Genomic DNA, 13,154 nt, shown 5'->3' with positions numbered 1-13,154 from the left:
GTGGAATGAGTACATGAATAAATGAAAACAGGACCAAAGGAAGAGACAGGCTGACTGATGCATGTCTGTTTATTGGCACAGGGTCCTACAGGGCCAAGACCACACCCTCCCCACCCTCTTCCCTGCAAAAATAAACTCTGTCCTTTCCTCTCCCTGTTCTGTCTGCTTTCCGGCTTGGTCTGGGAAGACTCAGCCTTCCCCTAAGAGTTGTGCCCCAAGACCCAGGAACTAGCATCCCCTACACATACACACTTCCACCCGGAGCCCACGGAAACCAGGAGGCGGCAGGGAGGCCTGCAGAGGCCCTGAGGCTCCCACTAAGAGCCGAGCACAGTTGGTCTGTCAGTGAGGGTTGGCAGCAGTGTGGGGAGCAGCAGTATGAGGTGGAGGGCGGCCCCTGAGGGGGGTGCTAAAGGAGCTAAGTCCACTCCCAAGTGAGCATTGTGTGAGCCTCCAGAAGCAGCATGGAAGGCACACCACCCAGGCCCTGCGTTGTCCGAGTGCGGCAGGCACGGCAGGCCCCATGGCCATCAAGCCAAGTGAGCTTGGGGGCTAGAAAAGCCGACTCCTTCCTGGGGGAGCTGGTGCCCCCCTCCCCCACCCAGGCCTCCTTCAGGCAAGGTGACATGGAAGGATGTCACAGTGAGTGGTGGGGGCTCTGCTGGAGGCAGGGGCACCCCCAAAGCAGAGGCACAATGTGGTGGTTGAGCAGGGACTGGGACTTATGTCACCTGTGGTGTGGAGGGGCTAGACCGAGCCTAGCTGGCATTTGCCTTCTCCAAACTCCAGAGCAAACAGCCTTGCTGGGCGAGCTGCGCCAGGCCCTAGCAACAGCTGGCCTTTTCTCCCCGGACCCAGGTCTACCACACTTCACACAGCTGCCCTGGGTTCATGGGGGAGCCGACAGGGCAGCCGAAGTGCCGCAGGAAGTCACGGGAGTTGGAGAGAGTGCCCAGCACACGGAAGCGGGCAGGGCTGTGGGGGTCGGTCACCAGCCCCTCGTGAGAGCTCTCGGGTGTGCGGACCGAGCACCACACCTGCGGGCCAGGACAGACACGGGGACATATGGTGTCTAATGTGGGCAAGGTCACAGACTGGGCTGCAGCAGAGCCATCCAGGGACACAAACCACCACTGCACTGCCCCTCAGCTCAGGAGGCCTCAGGGACACAGGCGGGGGCTCAGCCAGCATCAGCTCCAACCCCTGGCTATCAGCAGTCAGGGAGGGGACTGCACCCGCTCCCCCAAATTCCTTGAAGGCCCTTCAAAGCTGTCCTGGAAATGGGGTTGCTGCATCTGAGGGGAAGAAGCCCACCCCCCCAGAGGCTGCCTGCTGTAGTGCCAAGTGCCTAGAGGAGACCCTGCCTGAGTCACACTCTGCCACTTACTTTATTCCTGGGTAGCCCCGGATGAGCCACTCTGTCCCCGAGCTTTAGTTTCCTCCTCCACTGCCACCTCACAGTACATGGTGAGGATCAGTCCTGCTGCCCACCCCTCCCCCTCAAGCAGGCCAGCCCTGCCCTTTGAGATCTGCAAACGCCGCCTGAGGAATCCTCTCTCCTCAGGCTTCCTCACAGGCTTTGGTGTGCCCCAGCCAAGAGGCCTCCCCAGACCACCTTCCACCCCCCAACTTTGGCCCCACTTCCCACACGCCCCAGACTTCTAAAGACACACCCAGGAAGAAGTGGGAGAGGGGCAGACCCCAGACCTCCCAGGAGAGCAATACCTGGGCAAATCCCACAAAGAAGAGCTGGTGGTTGGTGAGTCCCACAGCTGGCAGCTGCTGCTCCTCCCCATGCTTTCTCAGCCACGCCTTGTAAGCCTAGGGTTGGACACGGGAGCGGTAAGTCCACCAGGGCCTTCCCATCCCCTCCACCCGGCTCTCTTCCCCCCAGGGTGGGCCTCAGCCCCTGGAGGGCTGGCCAGGCACTCACATTGTAGGCAGCCTTAAGCCCTCCGTTGTCAGCAATGTTCTCCCCCAGCGTCTGGCGGCCGTTGAGCTTCTCCCCATTGACCCGGTACTGGCTGTACTGCTCCTCCATGCAGGCCGTGTGGTTCTGGAAGGCTGCCAGTGACTCATTCTGCCACCATGGCCGCAGGTTCCCTTCCTTGTCATACTCACGCCCTGAGGAGAATGAACCTTTGCGCCCCACTGAGACCAGAGCTCAATCCTTGGGGTCAGGAGCTCCCCCCTCCAGGGTCCGTTCGACCTGCTCCCAACAGCTCAAGGCCTTGCGGGAGCCACTGGGAATTCTAGGCTGAAGGGAACAACTCCATGGGCCTCTACCTTGGTCATCAAAGGCATGTGTCAGCTCGTGGCCCATCACCACACCGATGCCACCAAAGTTCAGGGCCCTGGCAGGGGAGGAATGCTGAGTGAAGACATGGTAGGGAGATTTCTGGATCCCACCTCCAGCCCTGCTCCCAGCCCACCCACAGGCCCAGGCTCCAACACCCAGCCCCTCCTGCCTCAGACACACTTGGGGTGGTTGCGGGCGTAGAAAGGGGCCTGCAGGATGCCAGCAGGGAAGACAATTTCATTCTTGGTTGGAAGGTAGTAGGCATTCACTGTCTGGGGGGTCATGCTCCACCTGGGGGAGGGAGAGGGAGAGGCTTAGTCTCCTGACGCTCCCGATGCTCCTCCCAGCCCAGCAGCCTTGACCTACCTCCAGCAAGGACCTTGTGTCTTGGTTTGGATCACTCTTGCCCATCCCCCCCCCCCAAGCCCTGGAGACCTCCCCTGCTCCTCTTGCTGCCCCAACTGCCTACAGCCCTCCATTCTCACTGTTCCCGGCCGGGAGGTTTTCGGAGCTGGTCAGCCATCACTTTGGCAGTGAAGTTATACAAATTCAACATGTTCTGGAAGAAGGAATCTTCAGAGACGTCATACTATCGGAGTGGTGGGAAGGAGAAAACAAGCAAGAGAACATGTTGAAGACAAAAGTTCCAGCTTGGCTACTAATTAGCACCTCTCTGGGCCTCAGTTTCTTCAACCATAAAATATCTAGTAAGTAATAAACGCCAATATTTGAAGAGCATTTATGAAAGGTGCTTTTTTTTTTACAGAGTCCCTCCTTTTGTTCTCACAAGAACCCTATGAGGTAGGTACTTCTAGGACCCCATTTTACAGGTGAAGAAACTGAGGCTCAGAGAGGTTATACAACTTGTCCAAGGTTAAACAGATAGGGGTAGAAATAGGATTTGAGTCAGGTTGGACTGCAAATCCCTGCTGGTTAACACTGCATTCTACTAACGTGGAGCCTGCAGCCTAGCACAGAGCCAGCACTTGAGCAATGTAGGTTGCCTGCATTGCCTCTGAAAGGAACTAACAAGCACCTCTTTCCCTCTTAGTGCTTGAGCTCCTATTATTGAGCCCCGGGAATAGTGCCCCCCATGGGGCTGAAGTTCAGAACTGATGAGCAGAGGTACTCACCCCATCATAAACATCATCCAGCTCTTTAGGCTCCAGGATGAAGTCCGGGAAGCCGATCATATCATAGATGGCATCTGCCTGAAGAGTCCAGGTTACGGGTTTCCTTCCCCAGTCTCCCATAAAACTGTCTCCTCCATCCCCACCTCAAGGTGGCGCCCCAACCCTGGCCACAGCTTACTTTCTCTTTGGCTGCCTGGCGGGTCTTCTCATCCATCCAAACCAGCTGTCCCAGGGCCTCCTCAAAGGCATCTCGGATCTCGCTAATCATCCCCTCTGCCTGGGAGGGAAGTGACACAAGTCTGCCTCCCACTCACATTAATGAATCCCCCCCCCCCCACCGTGTCCACCTGGTGTCCCATCCCTGTCCTTCCAGGGGAGCATGTGGGAGTGCCCAAATCCTGAATTAAGGCTGAGCATCTGGGGAGGATGAGAAGGAAACATGATTTGTGAAGGTACTGGGATTGTGGGTGGCTTTTGTTCTAATTAATAAAAAATTTTAACTGAAAATTTAATTAATATTAAATGTAATATAGCGCATTGATTTTTATCTGATTACAAAGGGAAAGAATTGATAGCAGAAAATTTAGAAAACAGAAGAATTGAAGAAGAAAATAGACCACTTATAATCGCTCACTCAGAGACAACTTCATTTAACATTTGGTTATCTACTTACAGTGTCTTTCCATATATAATGGAATTATATTGTACAATATATATGTATATATATTGCAACTTACTTATTTTTCATTTAAAAATATGTCACCAGTTTTAAAGCTGCCTCATAGCCCATCGTAACCACAGTTTGTTTTTCCATTCTCCTATGATTAGACATTTAAGCTGTTTTCATTCTCTCTTATTACAAACAACACTGCCATAAACATCCTTGTAGATAATACTTTCAGCACATTCATTATCATCTCTTAATAAAAAATAAATAAAGCCCTGGTCGGTGGTTCAGTGGTTAGACCCTCATCCTGTGAACTGAAGGGTCGAGAGTTCGATTTCTGGTCAGGGCACACCCAGGTTGCAGGTTCGATCCCCATTTGAGGCGCCTACATGAGGCAACCGATAGATGTTTCTCTCTCACATTGATGTTTCTCTCGCTCCCTCTCCCTTCCTCTCTCAAATCAATGAAAAACATATCCTCAGGTGAGAAAAATAAGTAAATAAGTAAATATTGTTTTTTCTTATTAAACAGGTAACATAAACTCATTATAGGAAATTTGGGAAATGCAGAGAACTTTAAAGGACAAAAGGAACCCGTCATAATCCCATACCCAAAGTTTGTTAATGAATTTCCTTCCATTTTCTCCTATATGTACTCACAAACATGAACAGTGAGTTTTAACTAAAACAAGGGGTAGAGTTGGAGGAAACTTGAAGACTCACGATTTCCTTGCTTTGCCGGTCAAACGTGGCCTTCACAAAGAGGGAGCCCAACGCGAAGCCAAGGGCATCGTCCGTGTTGGAGATGCAGGTCTGCCACCTTGGTATGCAGGACTGAAAGGGACCAAGAGCCAGGCCTCCCAGAGATGGCTCTGTCCTCCAAGCTGTCTCTGGGGTCAGCCCCTCTTAGCGCTAGACCAGGGAGGCCTGGGGTTTGGTGCCGTCTCTCCTGGGACTCCATGGACAATGGGGAGCACTATCACAAGATGTGCCAGCCCCGGCAGAGAAACCTCGGGAGAAACGTGTGCTGCCCACTCTGTTCCTGGCACTCTCCTCCTCTTAAATTCCCAAGAGGCCTGTTGAGGTCCAGAGGTTTCTTTGCTCAGCTCCACATCTCAGCCCCCCTTGCCAGAAACCTGGAAGTCACCAGCTTCCTCCCTCTCCCTACCCCTACATTCAATTTATCACCAGTTTCTACAGGCTACTTCATAATCATCTCTCCTGACCACCCTTTTGCCACTTCCCTGCACTACAACACTATCATCTCTTGCCTGAAGATTGCAGTGTTCTCCTAACTGGAAACTCTAATTCCATTCTCCTCCCCTCTCCTCGGCCTCTCCCCTCCATCTTCCATTTGGCTGCCAAGAAAGATGATCTAATACATAAATCTAACTGGGCGACTCTTCTCCTTAAAACCATCCCATGGTTCCCCATCCCTGGGGGGGGGGGGGGGGGAATCAATGCCAGACTTCTTAACACAACCTTTGGGTCCCTTCATGGATTGCCCCAGGCCCATCTCCCCACCCTCAGCCTCGGCCGCCCTGTTCTCAAGCTCACACCAGAACACATGCAAACCCACCATGCTCCCTCTGGCCTCTGGGAATTTGCACATCCTGTTCCTTCTGCCTAGAATGCCCTTCTCTCTTGTTTCCTTGGAGAACTCATTCTTCAAATGTCACCTCTTCTGAGTAGTCTTTCCTAATGCCACCTATCCCCCCAGGTATAATGTGCTGCCCCCACCTCTGTCCTATAACATGAAGAAGGTCTTTCATTCAATGTGAGCTCTTATCACCCCTAAGTAATTGTACATGTCCATTTCCCCCACTGAACAGGGCACCTAGAAACTAAGAACTGCATATATTCTTCCTGCACATACTCCTGTTTTACAGACCTGGAAATGGGGATTCAGAGAGGCTACGTGACATGACCAAGGTCCATTGGGTAAAAAAAATGGAGGAGTTGGGGTTGTAACCCAAGCCAGCTTGATTCCTAATCCTGTGCTCCATAATGCACCGTGAGGCAACTGGTGCCTGACACAGTAAGTGTGAAGCATCAGCTAGGCTGGGCGGGAAAGTGGGAGCAGAGAGAGAGAGCGCTCACCTTTTTGGTGCCATAGAGGGTCTGCAGCAGCTTCTCTTGTGCAGACTCAAAGCGTCGGTCCAGGCTCGAGGTGGTCTTCTGCACCAGGTTCCAGATCAGGTAATTGTTCAGGGTGCTGGCATCCGGACCAGAACATAAGAAAAAGGCAGGTGGGTTACCATTTCTACCCCAAACCAGCTCCACTAATGTGCAGGCAGCTGGCGTCCTGAGAGGCGTGCGTGGGAGCTGTCCCAGAATCTCTCTCACTCTGGGACCATACACCTGCCTGCCGAAGTCAGGTTGGAGCAGGGATACAGATCACATGTAGACCCCTGAAGCCCTGGCCTAGGGGAGTATATCACAGACATTGTTTTTTGCTGGTTGGAATGTCCATGGCCTTGTCAAATCCTTCTGTGTCTGGTATACCAGTTCCCTATGCTCAGTTCCTGCCTGGAACCTGCACGGAGCCCTGAGCCCCATCCCCCATACCTTGGCTCCGTGTGGTTGATGAGCTCTGACACCTGCTGCAAATAATCCGTCCCATACACCACCACAGGCTCAGAGTCACTCAGCTCCAGCGGTGACAGCAAGAAAGACAGGAACTCCAGCCAGTCCATGGAGGGCGCCAGGGCCTGGGAGCAAAGTATATCTCAAGCCTCCCTGCTTGCTCACCTGGCTCCCAGCAGACCCTTCACCCATTGATATGTTGGAGCCTGGGAGTCCTTCCCATTACCAAGGTGCTATTAATTGCTTTGTGGCCCCTTCCTTTAAGAAACCCTTTTCCAGGCCTGAGCGCCCCTCAATCGGGGAGCCCAGTCACTTATACAAGGAAAACCACCACGTGTGATATTTAGCTGGGGCACAGATTTTTCATAACAATGGAAAAACACACCATTCCTCTGATACCACCCAGCATCCCTACATAGGTGGCCTCTCCTCCAGAACCCCCTTACCCAACTTCTCCATAATCCAACAACCGAAGGGTTGATGCCTGGCACAGTGAGGGCCCTCTAGGAGATGCTTCCACCTACTTTCTGATTGTTTCGTGGATGTCTTGTACAGTTGTTACAGGTTTTTAACTTGATCTCTCTATGCATGCCCAGGCAACATGAAAGGGACCAAGGGATGGCCCAGTGGAAGGTGGCCTAAAATGGTCACCACGTATTTCTTTCCAGGATAGCAACCATGTATTTCTTTCCAGGATAGCAACCAGGCAGCTGGGAAGCTCAGAAAAGCAAGGAAATGAACAAAGGATTGGCTGCCTCCGGAAGATGGCCTGAAGAGAAGCTGAGTGGTCGGTGCCAGGGGCTGGCGCCTCCCAGTTGTCCCTGTTCCCCACTGGCCCCACCTGCAGCTCGGCGATGCTCATCTTGCGATAGATCTTCTCCTCGTCCCGGCGCTGGTCCTGGGGCACTGTGATGTTGGCCAGTTGTATCTCCAGCTCCAGCACCTGCCGCATCTGCTCCCGTGTGGAGGCTGGCTGTCCACCCAGCAGCACCCCCAGCTCTTCCATGTAGTCCAGGTAGGCAGTAAGCACCTGTCAAAACCCCGAGTCATCCTGACAGCCCAGCAACAAGCCCTGCCCAAGGCTGAGGGCGTCTGTTCTGGCCGCCCCCTCTGCTTACCATTTCTTCTGCTGCCCCTCAGCACTGTTTAGCACTGACGCCCTGGGTGGTCCTCCTCCCAGGGGCCACTCCTCACTCTCACCCGGAGCTCCCTTAATCACCAAAGGCCATCTTCTTTCCCCCTCTACTGAAAAGTTTTAGAATCCCTTCCTCTGAACTTCAGATTTCCTCACGTTCCCCACCTCTCCTTTTCCTCACGGCTGGTGTCAGAGGAAGAGGTGTGAGTACCAATCTCAGTCCTCCCAGATCCTAAGGGGGATGGTTAGTTCCACCAGTGATCTTGACCCCTATCCTGCCCACTGACGTACCCCTTCCTCTCTCTACCTCCGTACCTTCAGCTTGAGACTGACTTTTGATACTTCACAGAACCTGGCTTTACTGCTACGTTTTTATCCTCTATGAACCTTTTGCACGGCAGCTTCCCTGAGATGCTGGCATAGGAGACTCCCTATCCATGACTACTGGCAGCACGATAAGAGCCTTTCTCCTGACCTTTCCCAAGTCTTGGACCACGTGGTTCTCTCCTGCACTCTCCAAATTCTCTCCTCCTCTGACTCCGACGATGTCAAAACCACACATCTGTTCACATCACTCCCTTCACTTGAGTTTCTATTTCTTTTGGGATAAATGCTACACTTGACCCACAATGTTCATGTACTATATGAGTCTATATACCTGTCCAGAAGGACTCGGACCCCTCTCCCTTCCTGCTCCCCTCTCTAGTCTGTCAACGGGCCATGTTCCTTCTCACCTCAGAGCCTGTACATAAGCTAGCCATTCCCTATGCCTAGAACACTCTCTCCTCCCTGCAGTCTACCCTGACCCTAGGACGAGGCTGGCTGCCTGTTACACTCACTCTCAGGATGCCATGCTTCTCTGTAACAGTCCTGGCAACTGTAAACAGGATGTACCAAGCTATTTCATGCCTTCTCCCCCACTTGGAGGGCAGTGGCAATGTCTTGTTGACCACAGGCCTAGAAGAGGTCTGGTTGAGGAATGCTCAGTAAGTGTTTGAGAATGAATGAAAGAAGGATAAATGACTCTCCTGGTTGTCCTACTCCATAGCAGCCTCCTCTTCTGGCTCTTTTTCTCCCACTGCCCTTCAGAAAGGCTTTCCTTTTCTCCTTTCCCTATTCTCCCCGTTTCTCTCCTCTCTCCTAAAGCTTTTGTCTAGGTTTTTAAGGAGATGCCCCTCAAGCCCACAGCTCCCTCCAGCCTCATCCTCTCTCCAGGAATGCACCCAGCTTTTACAGCTGCCCGCTGACCTCTCCATAGAGATGGTGCCCAGGTCCCTCAAACTCACACGTCTAAAATTAGCAGCTCCCACTCCCTGAGTGTCTGCCACATGCAGGAGCATAAGCTTGCATCCCCCCCCACCCCTAAAGTACCATATGAAGTAGATGCTATGATCCCATTTTACAGATGAAGGAACAGTCTCTAAGAGCTAGATCAACCTGCACCAAGCCGCAGAGCTGGGACTGGAACCAAGGTCTGAGTTCAAAGTCTGCCCTTTTCCTGTGACATCACATTGTTTCCTCTGACCCAATGTGCCCTAAGCTGGTTCTCCTACAGGCACCCTTGATTTTCCAAGGACCCCGCCATTCCACCATCATTCTGGTTGGTAGCCTTAACTTGCTTCATCTCTTCCTCCTTCCACTCCTCTCTTCTAACATCCAGTCACCAACAATTCACAATTGGGACTTATGTCCCCTGCATCCTTCCCTTCCTAACAGTCCCTCTGCCACTTCCCCCATTTGGATCCTTACAGACTCAGAGCCTGAAGTACTGCAGAGACTCTTAACTGATCTTCAAGCTCCCTCTCTTGCATCTACTCTTCACACCCCAGCCCAACTGGCTTCCCAAAGCACTGCTCACTGGGTCACTCCCTCCCTGCTCTGGAGCATGCAATGGTCTGAGGCCTATACACAAACTCCTCAGGGTGCCATTGCAGGTCCCTTCCGGAACTAGACCCTATCCACCTTCCCAGCCTCTCATCTGCTTTGAGCTCTCATTTTGCCAAACTGGACCCCTTCCCATGGTCCAAGTACACCTTAGCCTTTCCTTCTTCAATGCTTTTGTTTAAACTGTTCTCTTTACCCAGCATAATATCACTCACCCCTAGATATTCTACAGGGCCTGGCTCAAATCTAATCTTTTTTTTTTTTTTTTTGAAGCTCTTTTTAAAAATATATATTTTTATTGATTTCAAAGAGGGAGAGACAGAAACATCAATGATGGGAGAGAATCAATGACTGGCTGCCTCCTGCACATCTCCCACTGGGGATCGAGCCCACAACCCGGGCATGTGCCCTGACCGACTGGGAATCGATCCATGACCTCCTGGTTCATAGGTCTACACTCAACCACCAAGCCACGCTGGTGGAGCTCCAATGTAATCTTATTAGGAAACATTCTCTGGCTACCCAAGTCTCTCCTGAGTCCCAAAAACCCACTTGGAGTCTTATTCTCAGATATCTAGGTCCATGATCCCATGCACACTGAAAGTTTCTTGTAACTGAAAGGTACATCTCAGAATTCCCCCACTGCACAGGCACACAGTAGGTGCCTATAAAATGTTTTCCCAGAAGAAGAAGAGGAAGGAAGGAAGGAAGGAAGGAAGGAAGGAAGGAAGGAAGGAAGGAGAAGGGAGGGAAGGGAGGGAAGGGAAGGGAAGGGAAGGGAAGGGAAGGGAAGGGAAGGGAAGGGAAGGGAAGGGAAGGGAAGGGAAGGGAAGGGAGAATGAAGGGGAAAAGAAGGAAGGAAGGGTAGTCAGCTCACTAGGTGATAGGATAGGCTCATCTTAGTTCTCCACCCTGACCCTGGGCAAAGTAAACAGAGATCAACAGGGGGTAGGGATGGGGATTCTGAGGATGCTCCTTACTTTCTCATTGGCGGTCCTGTTTAGGTAGTAATCTCGAGAAGGTAGAAAGAGCCCAGACTGGTCCACCTGCAATAGCAAGGTAAAGGAGTAAGCCCACCCCCACCTAAACCTGGACTCTAGTGCAGGGGGGCCTCCCCAGCCTGCCGGTCAGAGGGGAGGAGAGTCTGGGCTCAGCAAATGGTCCATACGTCCTTCCCCACCTTTCCCCAGCCCTGTACCTGTATCACATTGCTGTTGGAACTCTTAGAGTCAGCGCTGATGTAGACGGTGAAAAAGGGGGAGGCCCTGTAGGTCCCCGCTACTGCCTTCAGCACCTCCATGAAGTTGTCTTGGTCCCAGGGCCCCGTAACATTCCAGCCACCAATCTGAGTAGAGACCATCGTGGAACCTATGACACAGGGGTCCCCAAAGCTTCCCGGGGGCCACACCCTCTTCCAAGTCCTGTCCTCTCCCTGCCCACAGCCCACCCAGGGGCTGTACTTTTTCAATGAGGTCTCGCAGCGGCTGGGCTCCCAGCTCCTCAATGCGCTCCACCTGTAGGCAGGATAGGTAGAAGCGCTGTGTCTTCCGCTCAGCTTCGCTGCTGGAATTGAAGGTGGTGTTTTCTGGGGAGTAGAATAAAGGTCCAGGTGGCAACTATGCTGACTGCTGAGCAGGTTGGTCCCTCTTACTTGGTCCCTCTTTTTGCCTTCTGAACAAGGGCAGCCCTCCTCATGCAAACCCAGGAAGACTGGGTGAAACAGCCAAGTGTGGCTTCCTCGCCCCTGTCCATGAAGACCATCCAAGATCTCTAAGCACTGCAGGCTCCCTGGTGCCTACCGCACCTCAGCAGCCCACCAGACAGAATGCAGAGAGGAGTCCCTCCCTTGTGCTTAGAGGTCGGCCCCCCCTGAAACCCATCTCCACTTTTCAGGAGTCCCCTGCTCTCTGCATCCCTTACCCCAGGAGTGTTCCCAGTCACCCAGTTATTTCTTCATTGGTGGACATTTATTAAGTACCTACTAAGTGCCAAGCCTTATGCTGGGCATGAAGCAGGTACATGGCACAAGCCCCTGACAGGCGCACTCACCGAGCAGGTGCTTCAGTATGGCTTGGTTCTGGTCCCAGAGGCTATTGAACGTGTTCCAGCGAGAACGCCCGTCAGGCAGGGGGTTCCTCCGAATCCAGCCTCCGCAGGAGAATTGGTAAAAGTCCTCACAGGGGCTCACCCCGCGGTCAAGGGTCTCCAGGATTTTCCCAGCCACTCGAATGCAGGCCTCTGTGAGGCAGGTGCTGTGGGAAGGGTCTGTGGCGGGGAACATGGCCAGGGTAGGGGGCTGTCAGTCAGTCTGAGAAAGGCCAATGCTTTGAGAGGGGCCGTGACAGCAGGAAGGTTGGGAGGAGAGAGAAAAGCCGGGGAAGGTGGCTCCGCCCAGAGAATATCTCAGAGGCCCTCCAGCCTGCTGAGTCCCCACAGCCGGGAGTGCTGGGGACAGGTGTGAGCCCACCTACCTCTGTGGTACTGGACCCCCAGGGCCACAAAGCAGCCCAGAAGCAGCGCAGCCAGCAGTAGAGAGACCCCTGCCAAGACCAGCTCCAGCTGGGTGTGCAAGCCTAAGAGGTGTCCCGTCCTCTTCTGGAATCCCACCTGGGGAGCACGGGGTGACACGGCTAGCCAGCTGCAGGTGGGGGTGGGGTGGGGGGGTCCAAGATCACAGAAGGCCTCCCAGAGGGCGAAGGCACAGGCAGTTTTCAGAGCCATGGAGTAAAGATGCCACCGGGGTTAGTTAACTCGGGGCACCGAGGCAATGAGGCAAGCTGAGTTGAGTCTTGAGCCTGTTTTGTGCAACGTCATGGCTTAGAATCGCCTCGCCATAGTCCTAGCGCAGAGGCCAGAATCGGAGCGGAGGTGGGTGGGGGCAGGTGCAGGTGCCCCTCCAGGGCAGCCAAAGGCCGCCGGGTATGCCAGGCTTCACGCCAGGGCTGGGGCCTGGTGAGAAAGGGAGGACCCCTCGCTCACCTCCACAGTGTCCAGGGAGGCTCCGCCCTCCACGGGGGTCTCGGGGGCGTCGTCTTCCCGCAGCGTGGCCCGTCGGTACTCCACCATCTGCCAGACAGGCCGGGGCGCCCACGCAGGTCAGGCGGGTCGGGCTGTTCGCCCCCGGCCCAGCCCCAGCGCCTCTCGCCAGGCCGGGCGCCTCCGGTCTGCAGCGAGGCCCCTTCCCCTCCCGGGGACCTGGGACCTGGGTCCCTCCCACCCCTGCCCCGCAGCCCCTGCTCCTCCAGCCCCGAGCCCCTGCCCGAGGCTGCCTGTCCGCCAGCCTCCCTCCCTCCACTGGGGAGGCGGGTGGGGGGCTCTACCCTGGAGCCCGGAGCCCCACTCACATTACCGCCGCCGCCCAGCTCCTGCAGCGCGATGTTCATGGTGGAGTCCGGGCAGGCGGCACCTTAGGGCTCCTGGCGGCTGGCCCTCGCCCAGGCCGCGGCCTCGG

At 54.1% G+C, this 13,154-nt stretch overlaps 1 protein-coding gene across 3 annotated transcripts; it reads right to left on the bottom strand.

The window, feature by feature from the left end:
• Positions 1-860: 860 nt before the first annotated feature.
• On the bottom strand, positions 861-13,086 carry ECE2 (endothelin converting enzyme 2; the record flags this gene model as incomplete). Of its 3 annotated transcripts, none has more annotated exons than XM_079765336.1 (19): positions 861-1,037; positions 1,726-1,821; positions 1,934-2,124; positions 2,287-2,354; positions 2,480-2,590; positions 2,785-2,888; positions 3,433-3,510; positions 3,611-3,709; positions 4,822-4,932; positions 6,199-6,313; positions 6,667-6,809; positions 7,526-7,714; positions 10,684-10,749; positions 10,902-11,048; positions 11,164-11,288; positions 11,753-11,968; positions 12,175-12,310; positions 12,683-12,769; positions 13,048-13,086. In XM_079765336.1, the coding sequence occupies 19 exons, from the start codon at positions 13,084-13,086 to the stop codon at positions 861-863; spliced, it is 2,298 nt and encodes a 765-aa protein (XP_079621462.1). The 3 variants fall into 3 exon arrangements, with proteins under 3 accessions (XP_079621462.1, XP_079621463.1, XP_079621464.1); XM_079765337.1 differs by having other exon boundaries at positions 13,051-13,086; XM_079765338.1 differs by lacking the exon at positions 12,683-12,769.
• Positions 13,087-13,154: the final 68 nt, after the last annotated feature.

This window comes from Cnephaeus nilssonii (assembly GCF_951640355.1).
Source record: "Cnephaeus nilssonii genome assembly, chromosome: 3".
In the NCBI taxonomy this organism is placed as follows: domain Eukaryota; kingdom Metazoa; phylum Chordata; class Mammalia; order Chiroptera; family Vespertilionidae; genus Cnephaeus; species Cnephaeus nilssonii.
This window is presented reverse-complemented; position numbering and strand designations above follow the sequence as displayed.